This window comes from Filicampus tigris, chromosome 2, assembly GCF_054856515.1.
Source record: "Filicampus tigris isolate MCC_2025a chromosome 2, RoL_Ftig_1.0, whole genome shotgun sequence".
NCBI classification, from domain to species: domain Eukaryota; kingdom Metazoa; phylum Chordata; class Actinopteri; order Syngnathiformes; family Syngnathidae; genus Filicampus; species Filicampus tigris.
Window position 1 is genome coordinate 20,216,941 of NC_141218.1, and position 25,261 is coordinate 20,242,201.

The following is a 25,261-nucleotide window of genomic DNA, read 5'->3' on the forward strand; positions in this document are numbered from 1 at the left end:
GGGGTCATTTTTTATCATGGGCTGTCATCAATATATAATTTAAAGTCATGGCCTGGCGCTAGTGCCTCAGCTGGCTTTTTACCACCCCCTTGGGAGTTGGCTGCTGGTTCCCTTTGGAGGCAATGCTTGCCACTACGCCAACCATCTCAGATGATTTATAGGCACTCACTTATTGCATTGCAACATTTACCACAATTGTCACGTTTTTAGTGGCTGCTAAGACCACATTCTTCTGTGAGCCTGAAGAAGAACGTATCTCAACATGTCATGCATTGTTGGCAATTTTGTAGGCCTTTATAGGCCAAATTGTGGCCAACAGTGAATTCATATCTTTTTTTAAATGGCTCACCTTTGGCAATCATTTACCATATATTCCAGACTATAAGATGCCCTCACTCTGTTTTAAAAAAAAAAAAGAATATTGAAACTATTGCATTTACAGAACAATTTTGAACTTTAAATGTACATGTATGGAAGTGAACAGATTATTTCCTAACAGTGCCTTTTTAACACGGCAGCAGCGTTGCTGAAGACGGAACAGAAGCAAGGAAAAATAAAGTACTTATATTCATTTCACTGCCTGCTGCCACTCCAGCTTCTCAGTTAAGGTCGATCTTTTATTGCTCTACTTCCGCATACCACCTAATTCATAACCTAGGGCATAGCGCCCTTGCCTGTTGGATTCCTCCACCTGCAGTCACATCCTGTTAATGGCAATTGTATTTTATTGTATTGTAATTCCCGTTAGACCGCCCCTAGGGGTGGAAAAAAATTCCACAGAATAACCGCACCATTATGTATAAGCCGCATGGTTCAAAACCTAGGAAAAAAGTAGCATCTTATAGTCCGGAAATACGATAATTAATTTCCTAGGTGTCACTTATTTTGTTAACACCACCTGTAGGCTCATTTGCATCCTCAATATTCAGGTGATTTTAAGAAAAAGAAAAAAAAAACCATAAATTAGTATTGCACAACTTGGAACCATTTTGATATTGTTGATGCATTTGACAGAGCAAAAATTGTCATATTTTCATCATGCTTCCTGATTTTTCTTCACAATAGTAAATGTGAAAATGGCAAGGCTGAACAAATCATAATTGAAATTAAATGAGAAACAACAAATAACTACCATAATTTCTGGACTACAAAGTGGACCTGATTAAAAGCCGCAAGAAAAACAAATTGTTCATACAATGGCCTCGTATTGGCTTCGTATTAATAGTTGTGGTTCTCCACGTTATAACATGGCATCTACGATATTTAAAGAGAAAGAGGTCACACAGATGGATTTTTTTTAAACATTCATATATCTTCAATACCGGTAGATGATTTTTTTCCCCAAACACAGCTAGTTACATTGTGGCATCGCAGAACCTTTCTCAGTCACTCGTTGTCACACAAGACCAATTTGCAGACCAGCTTCATAGGCAGCAGTGCACATAAGTCTGCGACAGTGCAGCCTTTGGAAACCCGCTATGTGTTTGGGAGACGCAGGGAATGTATTTATGGCACTAGTTCCCTATGCTCACTAGAATGCCCAGAAGGCGGTCATTTGACTACTTATGCTTTACATTTGACGATGTCACCCCACCACATCACCTGCTATTTTGGCAAGGAATGGCCAATTTACAAATTAAAGTCTTGTAGCCAGCAGGGTTGTTTGTCAAATATCAGCCAGATTTGTCGTTCAAGAGTTGTTGCAAAAAACGTTGTAAAAACCCGTGGGCATTCTATTAAACTCAACTCAAGATGCTCATTTTCACTTTATTACATACTATAGCTCCTATATTCACTCTTACACAGCCACATACTGCTACGCACACAGACTTCCGCAGTTCTCAGGCAACCTGCGTGTACACTCCAACCACAAATGGCTGATGAACATTTAGTATGAAGGCGGACATGGACATTTTCTTTGGTCCATTTTGACATGTCGGTAATTTAATTGGTCAGATGTGATGAGACTTTGGTTAAATGTATTGACAGCTTGAAGCTTGTCAGTAAAAATGAATAAATAAACCGCACCACATTAAAAGCCGCATGGTTGAAAGCATAGGAAAAAAGTAGTGGTTTATTGTCCGGAAAATATGGTACGTTTTGAATATTTAAATGTTATTTACATTCCATAAGTAAACTGTTTCTTAGTTGGACCAATTTTTGTGTAAATAACAGTTTCTTTTGGCTATGTATGACAAACCATACATTAAAAACACAAGCAAAACATATGAAATAAAAACAATCCACCAACAGCCTGCACATTCTTTTACAGTTAATAGCGACAGCGACAGTGTGGTGTCTTGGCAAAGCTGTTTTTTTTTTTTCAGTTTTGCCTCGACATTGTATAGCAGCTGAGACCATCTACTTCACAGAAAAGGTCTGTTTTTATCCCAGCAACTGAAGCAGACGTAAGGAGAGACAGAATTGATTGTTGCAGGCATCTATGAGATAAAGCCCCCGATGCTGTCTGCTGTGTTCATCATCAGGTGGCCTTTTCTGCGTGTGCAATCTGCGATGTTGATGTGTTAAGTCATAATAGTGCGAGCGACCATTCTCAGGCGGAGTTGTCAATACAATTGCAGGCAGTGGGTATTGTGTTTCATGTCAAGCCCATTATTGTTTGCAACCTTTGCTGTACACTTGGAGAGCCTTCATCCTTCACTTTTTAATGACTTCTGTTCAATGCTTTGAGCTTATTTGTTACACCTAACCTTTCACTGTGTAATTAGCAGAGTTTGGGGACTTGAGTCATATGACTTGACACGAGTGCGACTTGAGTTGCCAGTTTTAGGACTTGCGACTTGCTTGCCAAAAGCTTTGGAAAGACTTCACTTCGGCTTGGTATCCAAGAGACTCGACTTGATAGACTTGAACTACATGATTTGAGAAGTCATCATGTTTTTGCATCGTATACTACAGTAGTTTATAGTACATAAAATCTCAATTTTCACACATGTTGCCTTTTAACCCATTAAGGCCGGGAGCACACAACATAGTTCCTACCACTAGACCATCTTTCATCTACCATCTCTCTACCCTCAAAACCGGGAGAGAGTATTCGTCATTATCTTTTTTTATCCAATTCTCGGTCTCTTAACCAAGAAAATGCATCAGCATATACGTGTGATGGTGTCGTGAGCCCGCGGAGGATGTTTCGGAGTTCTTTGGAGTCATAATGGTGTACACCGTTGATGGCGGGAGCTCTGAAATGAGTAACGGCAGTGATGACGCGCTTGTGGACTTTGAACCACTAGAACCAGTCGAACGTGATATATGGTTAAGATATACTGTTTGTGTCGATTTTTGAAAATAAAAAATAGTGTTTTTTCTTGCACTGACACTTTAGTTTTACATCTTTGATTGAAACAGTAAATATTAATAAACTCTGGCCTGTGTGTAAAACATGTGTCTAATCTGTCAAATTATTTTGGAATTATGTTTCTGTCTGCTACAGGGGCTGAGATATCAATTATTTTGTAGGTGTTGAATTTCTGTGTGGTGGCACGGTGGTCGACTGGTTAGCACGTCCGCCTCACAGTTCAAAGGTCGTGGGTTCCATCCCGGCTCCGGCCTCCCTGTGTGGAGTTTGCATGTTCTCCCCGTGCCTGCCTGGGTTTTCTCCGGGAACTCCGGTTTCCTCCCACATTCCATAAACATGCATGGTAAATTGATTGGACTCTCTAAATTGCCCCTAGGCGTGATTGTGAGTGCGGATGTTTGTCTCTGTGTGCCCTGCGATTGTCTGGCAACCAATTCAGGGTGTCCCCCGCCTACTGCCCGAAGACAGCTGGGATAGGCTCCAGCACGCCCCGCGACGCTCGTGAGGATAAGCGGTATATATAATGGATGGATGAATTTATGTGAAAACTTCAGGTTTTCAAGGGTAATTCCAAAAACGACCTTAGGTTTTGGGGAGCTGTTGAGGCAGGCGCTTTCGGTTTTAAAAACCAGCAGTAATTGGAGCAACTCTGAGGATTGTTAATTTAAATTAATGGATTATTTTATATGCCGGTTGTAAAAATAGGATAGCAAAACACATGGTTTGTAACTCCTAAGATGGCTACAAGGGGTGGATATTACTGCTTAACTCATTTTCCACAAACACAATATTAATCAGAATGCTGTGTTTCAACTGGTGGGCATGCAGGGAACATATTCTTGAAAAAAAAATGTTCGGGTTGATTTACTCTTTAAATAAATGCCAGCTCTACCGTTGCCCATATGATGCATGTGTTCACCGGAAAGCTTGTTTAGAAGTGGCTTTGATTTACCTCTATCAATTGGTACGTAGAGATAGAACCCAGTGACCCAACCTCTACATGCTTGTTTGATATTATTCCACTTCATCTTTTAATGAACATGTTGTCACTTGTCAACATTTGTTAGGTGAATCTGAAGTCTATCCTGGATTTACTACCAGAAGTTGAAATTTTATATCCCTGCGAAGCACTGTAGCCAGTCGAAATCCCGCTGCAGGAGAACTATCTCCACATCCACTTAAATCATTTCTGATAATAATTCCGCCTCAAGATATATTTTGCCAACATATTACTGGTACTTCGAAGGTGCAGATTTTTTTGGGGTGACCTACATTTGGAGAATAATACTATGCAGTGATGGCAGAGACAGCCAAGCCTAGAGCCGTTCAATCTTACAATAGGCTATTTGGCTGCGAGCCAAAAGCCCCCCTTCTAAATGGTGCCTAAATGGAAGCAGAGGATCAGGCTCCTTTGGGCTACATGATTACTATACAAACACCCCCAGTGCTGTTTGTCTTTGCTGTTCTCTTTCTCAAATGTTCTGGCCTGTAGAACCTGAACAAATGGACTAATTGTTTCAAGTTCCTTCTTTTTGTCCACACTGTTTTATTAACCTCCATTTGTAAAGACATGTATGAATACAGGTGTAGATACAGAAGCAAAACGTTACTGGGTGGTGTTTTCTAAGGTGTTAAGGTGCAGGGAATGTTTTAAAATGTTGTGTCTCATCACTTAAAATAGGAATATTTTTTTGTGAATTTCCCTAAATTTAGTAGTAAATCATGTGAGGTACCAAAAGAATGAAATCCACACTAGTTTTGATCTGCAAGTACATGTGTAGCATATCAGAAAAAAAATACTATGGAGGGCAAAATGATCATGGGACATGATTTTAAAATCAAGCAGGTTAATTGATCTCAATTTGATCGAATACAAATATTTGACAATTGTAAAAATATATGTATTTGTGATTTTTTTATGATTGTCTGTCAGTAATGCACTTTCAAACTTTCAAACACTTTTTTTTGTTTTCTTTTTTTTTTGGGTGGGGGGAAATAAAACACTGTTCGAAAAGCAATCACAAGGAAAAAAAAAAGTAATGAGTTGCGTGCCAAAACTCAATGTTAGGCAGGTTTCCTCTTGGCCAGCCCGACATTCGCCCTCATTTTTAAGATGCATCAAGGGCAAACAAGTGTAATTTAAAATTAAACGTGTTCCCTGTCTTTTCTGTGCCTTTTTTGTTGAAAGTGGCATGTTTTTAGTTTTACTTAATCTTCAAGCCCAAATGTGTATGGCAAACCAAAGTCATATTGGCTGACTTCTTAACACGACACTAACTTTGTCTCATCATTGCTTGATTGGGCTATTATTAATACATACAATATGTTTTAGTCTTTTGTCTCAGAACAGGTTTTTTGTCCACTGCAGTCTGCTTGCGAAATGAAGACAAATGTGCTCACTGTAAGAATTGATCTGACCTTTTATCGCTGTGAAGGGATATGAATCTCTGCACATCTGTTATTAATTTTATTTTAGGGGGACTGCCATAGTTGGGAGGGGGTGCAATAGGTCCAAATTTAGGCACTTACATGTAGGTCGAGGCATAACAAGCAGAAGTAGAACAGGACTGACTCCCAGCTCAACAAATGTGTGATCTATTTTTAGAACCAGATATTTAGTCCTACTCCAAAGTGACATGACTACATAAAATGTTGCACAGTGGTACCTCTACTTACGAAGGTCTCTTCATACGAAATTTTCAAGTTACAAAACGCCTCAACAGGGTAATATTGCCTCTAGTTACGAAAGAAATCTCAGGATACGAAAGGTAAAAGTATGGGCTGATACTCGCAGTATGGACTGCGACTCGCAGCTCCGGAGTTTCCTGAACGCAGCATACTCATAGCCGCTCTGACATTGGCTAGCCTAGCATCTTCCTGGCATCCCATTGGCTAAGAGGGACCTCTACCGTCGGTGTCTATGTGTGCAGATAGACAGGTAGATAGATAGATATGTCTATGCAGTGTCCTCGTCATTTGGCGTCGGGCCTTGAGGTTTTCCGAGGTTTCGTGAATTAGAAACTAGGAAAAGAAAAAAAAGAAAAAAATGTTTTTTTTGTCCATACAAACAAAGCAAGAGATAATAGAAAAGTATGAAAGGGGGGTGCATTTGGTTGAGCTCGCCAAAGAATATGACTGTAATGTATCGACAGTCGCCACGTTATTAAATCAGTTCTTTACAAAACACCAGGCAAAAAACACTCTGAGAGAGAACATGAACCAAAGAGGGCAAAAGCGATGAGGACAGCAATTAAAAGGTAAACGACCATCATTTTTATTCCTTACTCTATTCTTTGTTTTTTTACATTGTGCACAACTCTCATTTATTGTGCAATTGTAACATGTATTTGTTACATGTTTTGATGCATTTTTATGCTTTATAAAACATTTATGTCTGAATATTGGTCGGGCTTCGAACGGATTAGGGAATTTACATGGAAAACGCGTCTCTACTTCCAACATTTTCTACGTAAGAAATTTCTTCCAGAACCAATTAATTTCGTAAGTAGAGGTACCACTGTAGTCCATTGTGCCTCAGTTCCTTCAAAAGCAATTCATTACCAATCGGTTTCACACAATCACTCAGTTATTATTGGTCGATGAATCAATTATTCTGGCCATCCCCAATTTCCAAATATAATGTTGTAGAGCACTTTCCTTTAAAAAGGAAGTCAACCCAAACATATTTTTTTCAAGAGTATGTTCCCAGCAGGCTCACTAGTTGAAACACGGCATTCTGATTAATTTTTAGTTTGTGGAGTATAAGTTCAGCAGCAAATTGCACTCGTTTTTAGCCATCTCTGGGGGCAGCCATTTTGTCTTCTGTCGACTGAAAATGACATCACAACTGCTCACAATGACCAATCATGGCTCAGATTCAGAAAACAGGTCAGCCGTGAATGGTCGTTGTGAGCATTTGTGATGTCATTTTCAGTCGACAGAAGACAAAATGGCCGCCCGCAGAGATGGCTGAATACGAGTGCATTTTGCTGCTTAATTTATATTCCACAAACGCAAAATTAATCAGAATGCCGTGTTTCAACTACTGGGCCTGCTAGGAAAATATTCTTGAAAAAAATATGTTTGAGTTGACTCCCGCTTTAATGCCTTGTTCTCGGGCAGAGGTGCCTACACTTTTTCAGCATGAGCGCGTCTTATAAAATGACCAAGTCCAAATGTCCTATTCTATTTTATTTACTTAATTTAAAGTATACTTAGAAATCACCTTTGTTAACCCACACTGCAACAAGTCTGAGACGCCCCACCACGGACCCCACCGCAAAACAAAAATCCTCCTCTCATTCTGTTTGGAAATATTTCTCTTACTTGTTACTCTATTCTATATCATTGTTTATACTTTATGAAGTTTAGAGTAGACAGGTGTATGACTGGCTGCCCTGTATATCAATCAAGTGCCACATTTCCGAACAGATGATAGGAGGGAGTTTTTAACGCATTCACTGCTATTGACAGGCAGCTATATCAATAGCATAAAACTGGGAGGGTTGGCAGTGATTGAGTTGATGACATACGATCGACCAACACCGACCCCTTCGCAAGCTACTTGGTAGCTCACAATCGATGCAATGGGCACCTGTGTTCAAGGGTGTTTTTGCATTTGTTGAAGCAAAGGAGATTCACAGTATTGGCGGGTGAAAAAAAACAACATCAAATGCAAAGCTGCCAAGCGTATGTAAAAACGTTCAGTCTTAATTCCATCACCAATAAAGAAAAAAAACTTGAACCACACTCACGATCACAGCATGTTTGCAGGTGTAACGTGAATATGTGAGCGGCATTTACGCTGTCTTCCTCCTAGCCAATACTGCACAGCTGAGTATTAGCTACCACACATCGCTCACCATAGATTGCTGGTATTTGAAGGTTAATGCAATGCAGTATATTTATACTCACTGTTGTGGGGTCGCTTCAGCTGTAAGTCATCTGTCAGACGTCACTCTGAACGCACCACGGGATAGATGATGGCATAACATACCTTTGCAACATTTAGATTGAAACTTGCCTTTGACTAAATAATTCACAATGCATTCCGGCTACCACTGCCAAATGCCTTGTATCCCGTTTTGCCTCTTCCAGTCAGTGAGCCCATTGAATGCTACCTTCCTGTCCCCACCATGCATCACTCCTGGCAATGTAATTCATTTCATCTGATCATGACGATGGAACCGGGTATGACCGACCAACTGAAAGATGTCTCTTCATCAGTTCCGCTCCTGCACTTGAAGCTAATCAAAGAGCGACGAGCTGTTTGTGCTCTGGGAATGCGTAATTTCATGACAATAATCAGAGATGGCAATCAGAGGAGTGGGCATGAGGGGGTTCACTGAGATGTATTTAGAAAATGCAGAGGATATTTGACAGAAACTGATGGAGGGATGAAATTGCGCTAGGTCACTGTGGGTGCATGAGGTGTGAGATGGACTCTCAGCACAAGACTGTCGACATAAGTCTAGTATCACCTTAGTTTTGTGTAAACAAGAAAATCATATGATTGGAAATTGTAGCAGTGGAGTAGTGAGGACAATGAAAGGAAAACTATTCATTTTTTAATCAACAGCATTACTGATGCCTTTCAGAAGACTTGGAACTTGGGAATTTACAACCTCTGACTAAGAGAGCACTGGAACAGCTCCAGAAATCTGAGCTTCTTCACCCAAACTTGAGTATCATGTCAAATAGGAATTGCGGTTCTCATTGAAAATGTAAAACATCAATTAAGATCATAATCATCAACACTGATATAAGCTTGTTTAGTCACATCATTTGACATTGAAGACTGTGCTTGACGTGCACGTTGCAGCTACTGTATGCCTTTGCTGAACTCAGGGATAAAAAAAAACTGAAGATGGCCTGGTCTGACTAGCCTGGTTGCCATCTGTTCCTGTCAAAGAAGTATTGTTATTCAAGACTACACAATATACTGTTTGGTTCTATGCCTCAAAACAAAACAATTCATCAAAAAGTAAACATTCGACCCAACAGTTGCACATTTTTGCAGACAAATGGTGGCACTTTGCTGTCGTGATTAAACCGAGAACAAATTAAGCGTCCTGTCTTCGTGTTAAGTTGCAGGATGGCAGTGCGGATGGTTGGATTTCTGTTGTCAGGGAAGTACCTTTCCTAATTTGGCTTGCTGCTATTTCTTGTTGGTCTCAGGAAGTAGGTGAATGAAACACTAGCTGGACTAGGGTTAGGCCTACCTGTACGCATAGTGATGGAAATAAATGTATTGCCAAACTTGATTGGTTGATTTAGCTGAGCTCAACCTCTTAACTCTGGTGACGGATAAACACAGACATTAAGAGAATGATGTGTTCAGGAGAAGTGTGTCAAAAAGTTCTGGTTCAAGTGTTCTTCAGTCAGGCAGAAGCAGTGTCTCTCATAGAGGGAGCTGTTGAGCCGTGAATGGATCAGAGTGAGGGGCAAATGAAGGGGAAAGCAGACAAACAAGATAATAAACACTCACATACAGGAGACTGAAAACTGAGCAAGATGTGTCGATTATGAGTTTATAAAATAAATATGACAAAATCTTACAATAAAAGCACATTTGGGATGTTTTAATTAACTCTTTGTCAAATGACCTTGACATTGTCTTTATGGAATACACCAGCACTTTGTCTCTGACATTCCTTTAAGACGGACCTGTATTTTAAAACATTCCTTGACCAAGTCAAAACCATCCTAATTTGGAAATTGACCAAACCTTGTGCATATGCCAGACTTGTTTCTATCAAGCCCATTCTAACTCTATATTATGTATATGCATGCACATTCTACTTACATTTGAGTATAGCTGTGAGCTTGTGTTCAGTCTGTGTCCAAGCAATGAGCCAGATTCTCCGCTTCCCACTATATCATCATTGTATTTGTAATATTTCACTGTAGGGTTTATCCAGTAAATAAATGATATATGATAGTCAAAAACTTCTGGAAGATGGCAAACATCTATCTGTCTTGTGTGATGTCCTTACACTGCAGCCTTTAAATACCTTAGAAGAGGATTACACTTTTTAGCATATACTGTAGATGGATTACTGCTATTGCACTCTTCGACAGATATGGTGGTTGTGAATTAACGACAACCTTTTTTTTTTGAGTGGGGGGTATTTTTTTAGGCGAATCTGCCTCATCTTGTACATTTTGTGTCAGGTTTTACACAAGGTTTAATAATATTGAAAGCTTGCACTTATGACATCCATCATTTCACTTCTTATCTGGAAAGTAATGTATGTACTTAAATATAAAATACATGAATACCTGAAATCGTTTTTAGGACAGATTCTCACCATTTTCTTTGTTGTCTTGTACACCACGCTACAATAATGAAATGTATTGTTTCCCCCCATTGACTGGTTTAGAATGTCGAAATGAATGTTCCTAAAAAGATTCATTAAGAAACACAAAGCTACTGATACCCTAAGGCTTTTGCACAGTAGCTAGTGTATGTTCAATTAATCAATGGGTGAATGAGGTGAGTACCTAGAAGGTTCAAAAGCACTATACAACTTCTGCCAGTTGACTTTTTTTTTTTTTGTTTTTTTTGTATTATTCTTCCACAGTCTTTTTTGCTATTTTCTTTTCCCCATTATCTTAATTTGCATAGTTGCCCACCAAGATTTTTTTTGTTTGTTTGTCTTTGTTGCCTTTCATCATGTCTTTGTCCATTTTTTTGGTCTTCGCCAACATGCCGCCTTTCATCTTTCAGTTATTTCCTACATTGGCTTGTCCCCCACATTGTCATCTTTCTTGTATTTTTCTACGTTATCCTAATTTAGTACATGATCCGCGTCGTCGTCACCATGTGTTGTTTTTGTCTAATGCCGTCTTCATCCAAGTTGTCTTAATAAGACGCCCCACTCTACATTGTTTCATTGAGCCACCTGAGCGGAAATCGAAGATGACGTGGGAGTCAGACAGTAGGAGAGCCGAGCAAAGAGACAAAAGGATAAACACAAGTCATTGTACTCCCCTTTCAGCTGGAATCAAAGATGCTCCATCTGCACGAGTAAAATTGATACTGTTGCCGTGACAAGGCAGCCACATTGTTCCCTCTGATTATTTGGTATCATGTGACGTTCAAAACGGCAGACGTGACGGTGGCAAATGAGGAGGTTTAAAGAGCAGTGCCAGCAAAAGGCAACTGAGGGAACCTCTCGGCGTGTTCTTAGCGTTAAAAAACAATATGGTTGTTGTCACAAAAAGCACATTTCACAGCGGCAAATAAACACTAATATACTAAAAGTTGCCACACATAAATAGGGAATAATACAATCACACAATGCAGAACGTAGACAATGACTCACCGTCAGTGTTTTTAACCTGGACGGCATCCACACAATGTGGAAAATAATCATAATTCCCTGTCATTTGTCGCTTGTCACTGTGCTAATTGCATTGGCAATCCTTTTTACTTTTGCTCTAGTTCCTCTTTTAATGTGCATTTACCTTAATCCTTCACACACACAAAAAACCCTTAAATAATGAATTTACCCTCCCCTCCCCAGAGGGAAAACATAAGGTTCTGATGGCTTATGTTAAGCTGCATTAATGAAATAACAGCATCATTTTAAATACATAAATAAATGAGCAAATACAATTACTTAAAAAAATTAAATAGAAAATAGGTACCGCTAGGATAACAATAAATAACTGGAAATGATGTTCCTTGTCCATAATGTTAATTATTATAAACCCTGTTAATGCAGTGGTCTTTGACATATCTTAAAACAACTGCTTCAATTTTAGAAAAGAAAAAACAAAAGCATCCATGTCTCATCAAGTAATACAATATGGACATGAGTATTGTCCCAGGCAGGACGTAGTAAGTTGTTAGTGCTTGAATAAAAACATATGAGCAAAAATATCACTGCCACCCAAAAAAAAAAAAAAAAAAAAAAAAAAAAAAAAAATGCACCTCAGAGCTTTACAATGGAGGTCATGTCTGTGAGACATTATTGGTTTTGGCAGCCACCGCAGCTCCAAGCCAGCCCCAGATCTCTGGAGGAATTACAAATGGAGTCAATTACAATATATTTGGATGTATGGGAAAGTTTAGACATTGACCTGGGGGTGATGATGACTATTCCCTGGGAAGTCTTTGCCCTCTGCAGTGAAACACGCAAGAAACTCGCAACTTTATTGGCCGTTGCAATACTTTGTCACGCACTTTCTCAAACATTCTACCTTGTACTGACACAATTGTCGAGGCTGAAGCTGTGTTGTTGTACAACTGCAAGTGGTATTGGTAAGGAAGTTGGCAAAATAAAGGACTGGTTGACTTCAGAGGGGAGATTATCCAATTAGAAATGTTTAAAAAAATGATTGAATGATTGTTAAACTGAAAGTTCTACAGCTAATGAATTGATGTGTATGAAGACACACAAAAGGATAATTTGAGCATTTCCCCACTTCTGATAAGTAAAGGCCCGACTGCCGGGTGTCTCTAAAATATTATCCTGGGGGTGTGGGGTGTGTAAAGACTTTTTTTTTTCTCCTGATCAGCTCATAAATCAGTTGGTCTGACAATAGTAAATGTGAAAAAACGTTTTTTTTTTTACACCCAAGATATTGTCCATAATAAAAATGAGAGAATGAAGCATTTGCAACTGAAATGTAACTAATTACCAGAAAAGATGACATCTGGCTTAGCATCTTCGACTATTTTTTCTTTCTTTTTTGTTTACCGTATAAGCTTTGGGGGGAGGAGACCTGATTGCGGATGTCTATATCATGATCATCATATTGTCATTTGGGTATGTGGTGTGATGTGTTGTGTGTTGTGATGTGTCACTACAAGAGCTGTAAAGAACACATTAGGCTTTTTTCGTTATACTATACTACATGCCCAACTGCCTCACAAGTTAAAGAAACAACTTTTAGTGATGGCCTACTGCATGTGACTGACGCAAATGCTCCTGCTGCAGCTTTTTGGGGGGAAATACAGTTAACTTATATAGAAAATAATCAATGTAAAACTATTTGCGTGGATGAAATACACTCAGCCTCTGCCATCCATAAATAGCAATGTCAGCATAGCTTGAAGTCGAGTGGAGGCGGGACATTGCTGCACATTGTAACGTTCATGGCTACAAAGATGACCATATAACATGGGTTACGGGGTTGCACCGTCACGGAAATAAACATATGATATCATTTAACTGGATCCACTCCTTTTTCCTGGTGTGAAAAAAACAGCAGTGAACAGACAACTTAAAATGGAAAGCAACTTTTCTGTATATGTTCGTTGTTCCTTGTTTCTCAGAATTTTTCTCCATGCATCAATAAAAGACACTGGCAGCAGTCATAATAATTTTACACATCTCAGAAATGTTCTTCTGCCTGAAAAGACAGCATATACACCCCCTTATTCCCATCTGTTCTTCCTCTGATCCCCTTGAAGTGTGCATTCAGAAGTTAACAGTGTGGCCATGTTTTGTCCCCTGAAAATAGCTGTGTTATTTCAGTGGTAATTTTGCTAATGATATCCCAAAAGAATCTGCACCACATTCTGCACACACACGCAAAAGATTAATTGGCGCAGAAGTCTAGAAATCTTAATGTACAGTACAGTATTTCCGAAAAAAAAAAAATAATAATAAATAAATAAATACCTGACCTTAAAACTCATTCAGTACCAGACATGTTCAGAACACCTTTTACCCGAACATTTGGAAAAAATATAAATAAATTCTTGGGATTGAATGTTTGGACTGTGAAAAGACATAAAAAATATGTCTTTGGGATTGAATGAATTTTAAAGTGTGTGGGACACGAAAAAAAAAGTTACCCTAAAAACTTTTTTTAAAAGGAGTACAAGTACAAATAGAGAAAGATTCCAATGATTACTTTGGTAGAAACGTAATGAAAAGGCCTCAAAAAAGATGCAGAAAACTCGATATAGTCGTGAGCTTGGTCTGCCCATTGGTAGTTTGACCCAGCGCGTGCATGACGTCAGTGGCCCAACGGCTCGTCTTCAGACTCTCAAGATGGCGATGACAAGTTATAAGTATCGGTTTCTCCGTATTTATTGTGTAATTAAATATGGAACAAAATGAATCAGAAGAAAAACCACGACAAGCACACTTCACAGCCAGCAAGTCAAGAGACGTGGCTCGATGACTCGATTTTCATATCCGCCTTCTTCACGATTTCGCCGTCGCGCTGGCCCCGCCTGTAAGAGCGTAATCCATAATAATGTGTATCAATTCGAAAAAACCTTCATTGCGACATGGATATTTTATTGTTTAATACAACATATTAAAATTTGTAAAAATTGTGTCCTATACACTATGAAGATATACAGTATTAAAAAAACCCACAAAAAACAGGATCTTTATCCATTAGCCGTGCCAATAAAAATGGCTCAACCCTAGATTATGGACCTTGACTAGCCTGACTTTATTGCCTGTCTTTTTCCTGTAAGCACCAACATGAAATTGAGAGATGAAATTTGAGCTGGCAATTTTCCGGCTTTAGAGATGGTATCAAAGCATTAATCGGGGCAGAATAGTGCCCATGTGAGAGCGAGAAAGCCATGAGAGTGGTTTGAATTTTCACACCGTACCTCCTGTGTTGAAAGCAAAACCTGACATTGCCACCCATCCAATTGTCTGGTTACCTGATTCTGTGTCATCACTGTGTGAAAGTGCACCCAGTTGTGGCAAATACCATACTTTATTTATTTTTATTTTTTTAGTTCCGTGTGGCACAGGCACACAGTAAATGCTCAATGTTCTTTGGCTAAGCTTGTGTTGTTGTTGTTGTTGTATTTTTCTAAGATCTATGTGGGAAAGAGACTATGTATACCTACTTTCTACAGATGTATGAATACTATACTGTCTTTTAGATGTGGTTAGGGTGTCTGTCTCATAGTTGAGGGGTCTCAGTTTCAGATGTGACTCAATATTGGCACAGTTTTCTCTGGGTACTCCAGGTACTGTATCTCTTAGGGTTTGGCTGCATTGAAATTTTGACACGGTTTTACTGTCTCCTCATTAAACAAAGGTGTACAGTAATACCGTCACTAATGCAGTGTCGAACGGCAGAATTTCAGGGTGTTCTTCAATCCATCCTTTTTCTAAACGGCTCTGATTGGTCAGTCGCCAGAGCAAGGAATCCTTAGCCTGCCGTGAATTAGCTATTTTACGATGATTACAGTAGATTGGCCATGAAAAGGTTATGTCAGAAAATCCTCAGCAACATTACATTGTATTCAAATTGCCTTTATACTGTACATACACACCTTGATACAGTTCCCACATTAGGTCAGTGAAATTCATTCATTATTGATTGAGAAATAAAACCAAAATCATAGCATAGCATCTGCAATATTACATGAATAAACAATCCTGTATCCACAGTGTGGTGTTTGGTGACGAGAATACAACAACAGCAACAGGGCAGCATTATATTGTTTTCTACCAGCAAATATCAGCCCAGTTAAATGACAGCACTCTGGAACACCCATGTCACTGTATGCTGGCTGCCTGACGACCAGCTGCAGCGTCTAATAACAGCAGTGACCTCAACCCTTTACTTTATTGTATTGCTACGGCGCCACTAAACCCTTCACAGTGCTGCTGTTACCATGCATGTGCCTGTGTGTTAAGTGTGTGTTCAAATGACCGACCACTCGTGGTTCTGTCCATGGTTGTGCTGAAGGCTGGGCTGGTGTGCATGTGAGCCACAATGCTGCCATTCAATTTTATTGTGGGAAGATGAGAACAAGAGTGCATCCAAGCTGCGGAATTGATGTACAGCAAGACAAGGTTGACCCTTGTGTGACTGAGGCCACCGTGCTTGTCAGCCCGTCTTATTTCTCCTCTCCCACTTCAATTACAGTGCAGTGGGTGGGCTAACCTTGCAGATGCTTCGGGGGTGGGGTAGGTTAAGGAACATAACTTATCGAGGGATCCGCCGTATCGACGCTCAGTTTTACTGATCAGTTAAAAGCTGCAGAAAAGGTAAAGGGACGGTCTCATTGCAAAACACTTAGATTAGGTTGGAATAAAATAGTTTATAGAATGCAATTTAATAAAAGTACGGCATAGTAGAATTAAAATATGTATTGCTATTGCACATTTTGTGATTGTAAATGGTTATAATTTACAGCTCACCACTGGTAACAAAATACATTCATTCAAGACACTTCATTTGGATTATGCATTTCTACAGCATTAATTATAATTATTAATAGTAGTAGTAGTTATATTTGCATTAGGATGCGTTTTACACCTGCACCATTGAATATGATCCGGTCGATGATGAAGTTTGAAAAAATGTCTTTACCCTTATTTTCATGCATCAAGCACACGTTTATCGTTTGTTTATTATTATTTCAAATTGGTTAGATGTCAAAAATGTTCAATTTCGTTTAAAATGCGACTTTTATTGCCATAAATGAACATTATTTTCTGGACAATTCATGTAGCATACTTTGTCCATCAAAACCGAGCCTTATTCAATAGTTTGCATCTACGTGATGTTGTTCCAACAATGTGACTACAGCATATATTGGTGGTGCATCAACAAGGCATATAAATATCACTTATAGCAACAATTCGATTGAATTTGACATGGATTATGGCAACTATTTTCATCGTATGGTATGCCACATATTTCCAATTACTGACTATGCTTACTTGAATGACTCCTTCCTGTTTTAACTCCAAAAGCGTGTGCCAGTGTGTGTGTGTATGTCTGCGTGTGTGTCGATGAGCCTAAACCCTTTAACATCAACCTGAGCACGGCTGTGCATTCATGCTTGTGTCCCATCTGATCCCTTAAGACTCGCTGTTTGAAGTGTCTGCTTGAAAAGGCGGATCTGAATACTGCGAAATCCACAGCAACGCGGCAAACAGTGATTACAGACTGATTAATGAGCCACGCTATACACAAACACGTTCATACTGTACACACACTCCTTATGCACCACTTGCTAGGCCTGAAATGGATAACGCTGGAGTCACAACACCATGTTTATGCCCCTTCTAGTGCTGGAAGTGTTAATTTATGTATGATATTTTCATATTTTTCTCCACAGTCTCTGCTGAAATCCTCAAAAGCAGTCTGACCACCATGGAGCGTCACATTGTGAGGCTGGAAAACGACATTGAGAACTTCCCCAAAAGTGACGACCCGCAAGATAAGTTTGTGGAAAAAATGTCGATATCCTTTTTTCTGTTGCCTTTTTTTCTGTTTGCGTCCTTATATGAATGTATGGCGTGTAGAATATGAGGTCACGCTATGCATTGGAGCGGCGAAGGCATGCTGTGTTTGCGTCCTCGCCAGTAAGCACTTAAAGCCACTTGGTGTGATAGGTGGCCCCCGGGGGACCGTAAGAGAATGGATCTGGCTGCCTTGCTGTGAGATGTTGATCGGATCGCCCTCCTCACTTCTTGCCTGGTTCCCTCGAGTGAAATCATGCCTGCAGCTATTTTTACTGCAGTCTGCCACGACTGCCTGTCCCCCCGGGGGACTCTTTAATGGTGGCTCCAGACCCTCACACCAACTTATCTATCGCCTCTCCCTGATTTCATCTCCTGACCTGGTCGCATGACTGGCTTCTCTCATGGCACCTGTCCTCTTTCAATATTTCCACCACAATAGAATTAGCCTTGTCTTGAATAAGCTTTTCTTCAACGAAATGTGTTTTTTTGGTCTTTTAAAAGTGCAATGGTTCACGGGGCTGCCAGCTTAAGATGTGGGAATGTGACTTGTCTGTCTCCACATCAGGCTCCGCCTCACTCGGGAAATAGGAGGCAGGACATTGATAGGTGGACGATGAAGGAAAGATGTACTTTATAGGGATGATCAATGGTGGAACCATCACTTGCCCATTATTGAGCTTATTGCAAGTTTCATAATTCAACTTGTTGCCACCTCCCTTAGTTACTGTTGCTAAGTCAACCAAGCGTTAAAAGGCAAAAAGCAATAAGCCTATACAATTGAAAATAGCATTATGAGTACTGTACCAAAAAAAAGTACATCATTTGGGGAACCCCATTAATCCATTCATCTCACATACCCGCACTTGGGTCCGTCCTAGACTGGTTGCCAGCCAATCACAGGACATTGTAGTCTAACAATACAGCTGATCTCAGTCGCCAGCGTCATAATAGCGTGTCAAGTGGTGAATTGTTAAGTACCTGTACAATATATATGTACACGAAGGGCTTTGCATAAATATGTATTTATGTAATTACTGGTAATAGCACTGAGAAAAAGCCCTGCTTCAATCCCTGGTGGTGCTCTGCGAGGCGTGCAGCAGGCAGGAAGGAAAGCTTCCTTGCACCCTTGATGTTGGTATTGATTCTACGGCTCTCCTTGGAGAACTGAAGGTTTGATTGAGAGGAACCCGAGAAGTGTAGATGTACTGCAGCACGGCTGTCCCTCACTGTCTGGAGTTCCTCCCCCGAGAGTAATGGCGAGAGGTTGTCTGGTCGTGACCTAAAAGAGTCCGTCCGCTCCCCCTTCGATCCGTCCCAACCTTCCGTGGCTGACTTTAGCTGTGGTTGCCAGTAAGAAATTGCCTCCGATAAGGTTTTGCTTCCAAAGGTTGGCCCAAATTCCAAATTGTACTGTATGTCTTCGGGGGCATTTGATTGTAGTTTAATTGTGGTCCTTATTGTGTTATTTTGTTGCAATCCTGACAAATTGGCACACAAGACTCGAGTCAACAGATGAAAGTGCATGCCTGTTCTCGCACTTAGCTCCCTGGAGTGCGGCATTTACATATTATCACCTGTGTATAATAACAAGAGAAAAGCAAGCATGCAATTATCACTTGAGCTGCAACAAATCTGCGTTTTCTTTCCACTGAATGTTTGTTGAGTTTAGAATTTGTTATATGTCTTTTTAGCTGTTGGAAAAAAAAAACAGGGTTATTTTTCCTTCCAATTAGTTGGTATGCTGACATTTCTGTTGAGACTGACACCCAAGACACTAAATTGTATCAATCTGTGGGGGAATGTTGCACTACTGATTGTTGGCAGTCATCTAACAATCTAGTCAGGTTTTGTTGTTTAGATGAACATGAAAAATGTTTACATGCACATTCAAAGGCGAGGTCAAGGATCTCAAAATACATGTACTGAAGCATTGCTTTTTGGATGTGGAAAAGAAAATTACAGTACATACTGTAATTATTATAAGTAATTCATTGCCATGAATGTCTACAATGTAACGGCCACATTTCAAAGGCCTTCACGCAAGATTCGGTATAATCGAAATGTATCATTTAAAAGATGCGCTTTAATGTTGTACTGATATTACTAATGTAAATGTGCCAATATTGTGAAAGATGTTTCAGTTTGTAATAGGCCACATGGGATATTTAAATGTCTGGTATATTAAAAAAATATGTAAATAGAGAAAGCACACAATTAAGAGTAAGCTTTTTATACCGTCAAAAAGGAATTATTGGAAATGTATCACATCATACTGTGGATCATAATTGGATTGAAATATATTGATTGTATCGTATTATAATTGGAGCGTAGTGTATCGTTTTACTTCGTATTTTGATAAATCACATCACATTGCAATTGGGGTGAATTGCATCATAATTGTGGCAAATAGATTATTGATTTGAGTGAATCATATCACGTCATAATTTGAGTGAATTCTATCTTATTGCTTTGCAATTACAGTGAACATTATTGCATCGGAGTCGGAATGTATCAACTTGCTTCTGGGGTTGATTTATACGAATGTCTGTCAGTGTCATCATCATCATCGGCGGTCACTCGTAGACGAGCATGACTGTCCTCCCTCATTGGTCCTTGTGGGTCTTTAGGTGGGCATAGAGGCAGTGTATCATGTCTTATTAATACATAGTCATTAGACGATAAGAAGGTGACTATGGAAGCAAAGCTATGACTTCCACTCTTTTGGGAAGGCTTTCCACAAGATTGCGGTGTTTGTGTGTGTTGGGAGGGGGTGCGTGTGTGGGGGTGTGTGCGTGCGTGTGTGTGTGTGGGTGTGTGTGCGTGTGTGCGTGTGTGTGTGTGTGTGTGTTGAAAGTCAATTTATACAACCTACCGAATCAGAAAATCTGAGTTAGGTATTGACCCTTTTGTAAAAAAAAAAAAAATTGGTAAAGACTGAAGCAAAAGGAAGCAAGCGGATATCAGTGGAAGCACTTCATTTGGCTTTAGTGATACATTTTTCTTGTTCCATTACCGTAATGTATGCAAATGACTGAATGGGCTGTTTATTCAACAGTTTAGAGATCTCGATCAGCGAGAATAAATGGGTGCCCACAAAGGCTGTGGAGTTGAGGCACGAGTCCCCGGAGAGCTCTATTTCACCGGGGAGGCTGCGATGCTGAGCAGCAATGGCGCTTAAGAGGAGGACTCTGTATATTAGAATATTAATGCTAGTTGGGGTGGCTCCATAAGCATGATGATGAGAGGGCCAACAAGCCTTGATAGATTCAAGGACATGTCCGATACGTCTTCAACGGCGAGACTGAATGCACTCAACCGGCCTCCTGCTATTCGGCAGCACACCATTCACACCAGTCGCCACGTATTGAGTGGCAGAACAGCTGCAGGGGACAGTTTTGTGAACTGCTATGTTAGGTTCAAAAAAGGGACTCTGCAATTTTTGGGGGTATTTTATTTTTATTTTTGTCCTAAACAACATAACTAAACTATTTATATTGGTTATGTTTCATGTCAGGGACTTCCCACGTGGTGCATATTGAACTGGAAATATTTTTCAATGTACTAATGTCTCAGCAAATTAATAACTCTTTGTGTCAGGATTTCCTGAATCAATTCAGCCCTGACCATGCCTATTTGCTCTTAGATGTAATAAGCATTTGGATGAAGACATTTCAACTAAAGTAGCACTTTTATGAGATGCGGTGGTTTCGTGCTTATATTATTTACATCATTTATATATTATGCATTCCATCTTCTAATACAAAGTGCAACTTGCATATTCAATGAGGTCTGAGTCATGTTGCTTTGATTTCACGTCGTACAGGAATCTGAGACGGTGACCTCTGCATGTGCCTTGCTTTTCATTTGGCTTTTGGTTGTTTATCGCAAAATGAGGAGTAGGCTCGGCCATGGATATTAAGCAAAGAAAACATGGGAACAGAACAACAAACTCGAATGTGATACAAATTAATCAGACTCGTGTTCAAACCAGTAAGGCTGCAGTGTCGCCATACTTGTCAAAGGTAAGCGAGGATGGTGTATTATTTTTACATGTTATGATGATGACAATTTGACCTTTGAATATATCAATGCTGTGATCATTCTTTCCTGTGGAACAAATGTTTCTCCCTTGGATTGTCACCATTCCCTTGTCTGCCGTGCAACCTACTCAGACTCACAGAAGCATCACAGCACCCTGTGGCCATATGTTCTCTCTGAGTTCACCAATGAGTGTCTTGTTAGGCTCTTGACATTGGGCCATATGTGACAGCTCCATTAGTCAGTAAAGGAATCCTGATGGTGGGTCCCGTAGCCTGTAGCTCCCATGAGGTAGCAGGGGGTGTGGCACTGGTGCGTAGAAAGTACACAAGGGACAAAGCCTGACGTTAACCTTTTGTTAGCGAGTCAAAAACTGATCAAGGCTCCACATGCTCTTAATCTTAATCTTGGGGCATCTTTGTGGATCTGCTGTCGGCCAACACCCTTCACCCTCTATCATGTGTGAGGTCAATACAAGTGGTAAACAACGATTATTGTTTTCCCTGTACAGTGACGGCACTTCCAGTGTCGCATGCAATCTGCTCAATGATGGTGTCTGATGGTGGATCAAAAATGACAGAGACAGTTAAAACAGTTCTGAGGCGCTTATTACGGTGCTCTGTGAGATTAAGTCTTTACATTTGAATTTCGTGGCATATGTTTCTGGAATTGTTCGGTTGGCCTTTTTCTGCATTTGATTTTGGATTTGTTCCACTTTTGATGAAGGAGTAATGCAGATGACCATAATGTTTCTTTATCAAGTAACCATGAGTAAATCCACTCCTACACAGCTTGGTCTCTGCAGGCCAAGGCCTCTGATGATTATTTATGCTCCAGTCGGACTAAAAGGACCTAGTGGCAGAAACACCAATGTGCACCTCATTACTTCCCCAAAGGGCCTGGGCTTAGTGCAATGGTAATAGACAGAAGCCCAGCCACCCTCATTTGTCACAGGCTCCTGGGTTTGATGCAAAGCCCCCCTTGAGCACTTGTTGCTTAAGTCTAATCCTGCAGTAGACCAGGCATGTCGCTCTGCTCAGCCGTCCCCACTCTCCGTCGTCATGGCTCATGATTCGCTCTCATTTGATGTTTAAATGAAATCCCTGACTTAGTTGAATGGCAGGCCCATTGTTGGCACATTATTCCTTTCGAAGGCAAGTGGAAGAAGAACGTGACTGGAGTTATTTGGTTAGTAAATATGAGCCATTGAGGATTTTGACAGTATTGGGTTGTTCAGGTTAGTGCACCAGAATACAACCCCAATCCCATTGAAGTTGGGACATGGTGTAAAATGTAAATAAAAAGAGAATACAAATCATGTTCAACCTGTATTTTATTTAGTGCACTACAAAGACAAGATATGTCATGTTCAAAGTGATAAACTTTATTGTTTTTAGCAAATGATCATTAACTTGGAATTTTATGGCTGCGACACATTCGAAAAAACTGGGACAAGTGGCAAAAAAGTTGAGAAAATGCTCATCAAAAACTGTTGGGAACATCCCACAGGTGAACAGGCTAACTGGGAATAGTTGGGTGCCATGATTGGTTATAAAATGAGCTTCCCTGAACTGCTCTATCATTCAAAAACAAAGATGGACTGAGGTTCAGCTCTTTGTGAACAAAATAATATGAACGGTTTAAGGACAATGTTCCTCAACGTATAATTGCAAGGAATTTTGAGATTTCATCATCTGCGGTCCATAATATCATCAAAAGGTTCAGAGAATCTAGAGAAATCACTACACGTAAGTGGCAAGGCTGAAAACCAACATTGAATGCCCGTGACCTTTGATCCCTCAGGCGGCCCTGCATCAAAAACTGACATCAATGTGTAAAGGATATCACCAGATGGGCTCAGGAGCACTTCAGAAAACCAATGTCAGGCGTTACATCCGTAAGTGCAATTTAAAACTCTACTATGCAAAACAAAAGTCATTTATCAACAATCAGTCCCTCCAGGATTTCGCGAAGTTGCGATCGCAACTATTAAAGGGGAAGTCAACCCAAACATATTTTTTACAAAATATGTTCTATGCAGGCCCACTCTAAACAACTTTGAGGTCGTCTTCAGTCGGCAGAAGTGACAAAATATCTGCAAACTCCACACACCAAGGGCAGGGCCAGATTTGAACCCACGACCTCTGCACTGTGAGGCCGACGTGCTAACCAGTTGTCCACCGTGCCGCCTAATTTATATCAATGAACGCAATATTAATCAGAATGCTGTATTTCAACTACTGGGCCTGCATAGAACATATTCTGTAGAAAAGTATGTTTGTGGGATGACTTCCACTTGAACGCAAAATCAAGAAAATCCAGCAAAATCGCACTTTCCCGCAACTTTGTTTCAACACCGCAACTTTCCCGAAACAATCTTTTAAAAATGAACATTTCGCGTAAGTATTTTGCTTAAAATAGCTCCTCGGGGCCCCTACTGGAAATATCAACGGACGCTGAAGTCACGAAGAAGAAAATCCCTACATCACATCCTGTTTCAGACAATGGCGCCCGTTGACAGCGGAGAGATGTGGACCAAAGAAACGGCAAACATTTACTAACTAAATACACGGCAAACCGTGCAAACCAATATCCGGACCTCCTGCACGAAAGCACGGGTAAACTATTTTGTTCTAAATGCAGTGTAATCATAGATTATAAAAGTAATCCATCAACACGCACTTCACAACTTCATCGTTCCAATTACACGCGAAAAGTTTTAAAAGAAAATGCACCCTCTACAAATACTCACGAGGTGATGGAAGCGAACGAATTAAGGTGAGAAACTTAGTTATATAAAATGTGTAGTTGAATAACGTGTGTTAAGCCTAGAGTTGGGTAATATGCTGACGTAAATCAATCATTACACCTGGCTTTAAATGAGTTAGTTGAAGTTTAATCATCAGATTTTTGAATTTGAAATATGTGCAAAATTATCAACTGAAGAAGCCGCACTAACTCCCTTGGGTACAAAACCTTACTTTATTATAATCGCACTAAAATGATTGGTAATGTTTTACATGTTTCCACATGCTCATAACAACATTCACAAATGATTGATTGATGATTGATACATTGCCGCCTGTAGTTATTTCACAGTACAGGCTTATAATGTTATATAACATTTTATCTAGGCGCGCAGTTAGGGAAAAAAGTCTAAGAGTGCTAAAAGTTTTCACTTTCTTGTCAAATCTGTGAAGCTATCACCATCGTACTGTCTGTTAGTGACCACCCAGCTATGTATGAGAATATCCCCGAAAGAGAAAGTCATCAATGGAGGAGCCATATATATTTATTTGCAGTCTACCAGAAAGAAGAAGCTCTAAGGAGCCACATTGAGAAAAAGATTGTTGCCATGTTTGATTTAACTCCAGAAGCTGAGAGGAAATATGTCTAACATCCATTTTCAATAAAGAATATACACATTTGTAAATTAACTGTTGCTTTTTCAAACACCTTTTGTAAAAATCCAATTAATCTTTGTCGAAAAAGTTTGCTTAATTGCAAAAAAATGAGGTTTTGAGCAAAAAAAAAAGGGGGAGAATAGTTTAAACAGTTTATCACTTTGAACATTGAATATGTTCTCTTTGCGGTGTATTCAATTAAATATAGGTTGTACATGATTTGCAAATCATTGTATTCTGTTTTTAATTGCATTTCACACGATGTCCCAACTTCAATGCAATTGGAGTTGTAGCTTCAAGACTGAATG

General features: G+C 39.9%; 1 protein-coding gene across 6 annotated transcripts in view; it reads left to right on the forward strand.

Annotated features, from left to right (window-relative positions):
* Positions 1-25,261, forward strand: part of diaph2 (diaphanous-related formin 2) — a 426,654-nt gene that overhangs the window by 275,773 nt on the left and 125,620 nt on the right. For all 6 annotated transcript variants that reach the window (XM_086021885.1, XM_086021876.1, XM_086021922.1 and 3 more), the window contains one exon: positions 17,385-17,509. In XM_086021885.1, coding sequence (XP_085878011.1) covers positions 17,385-17,509 — 125 coding nt within the window. The remainder of the gene's footprint in view (positions 1-17,384; positions 17,510-25,261) is intronic.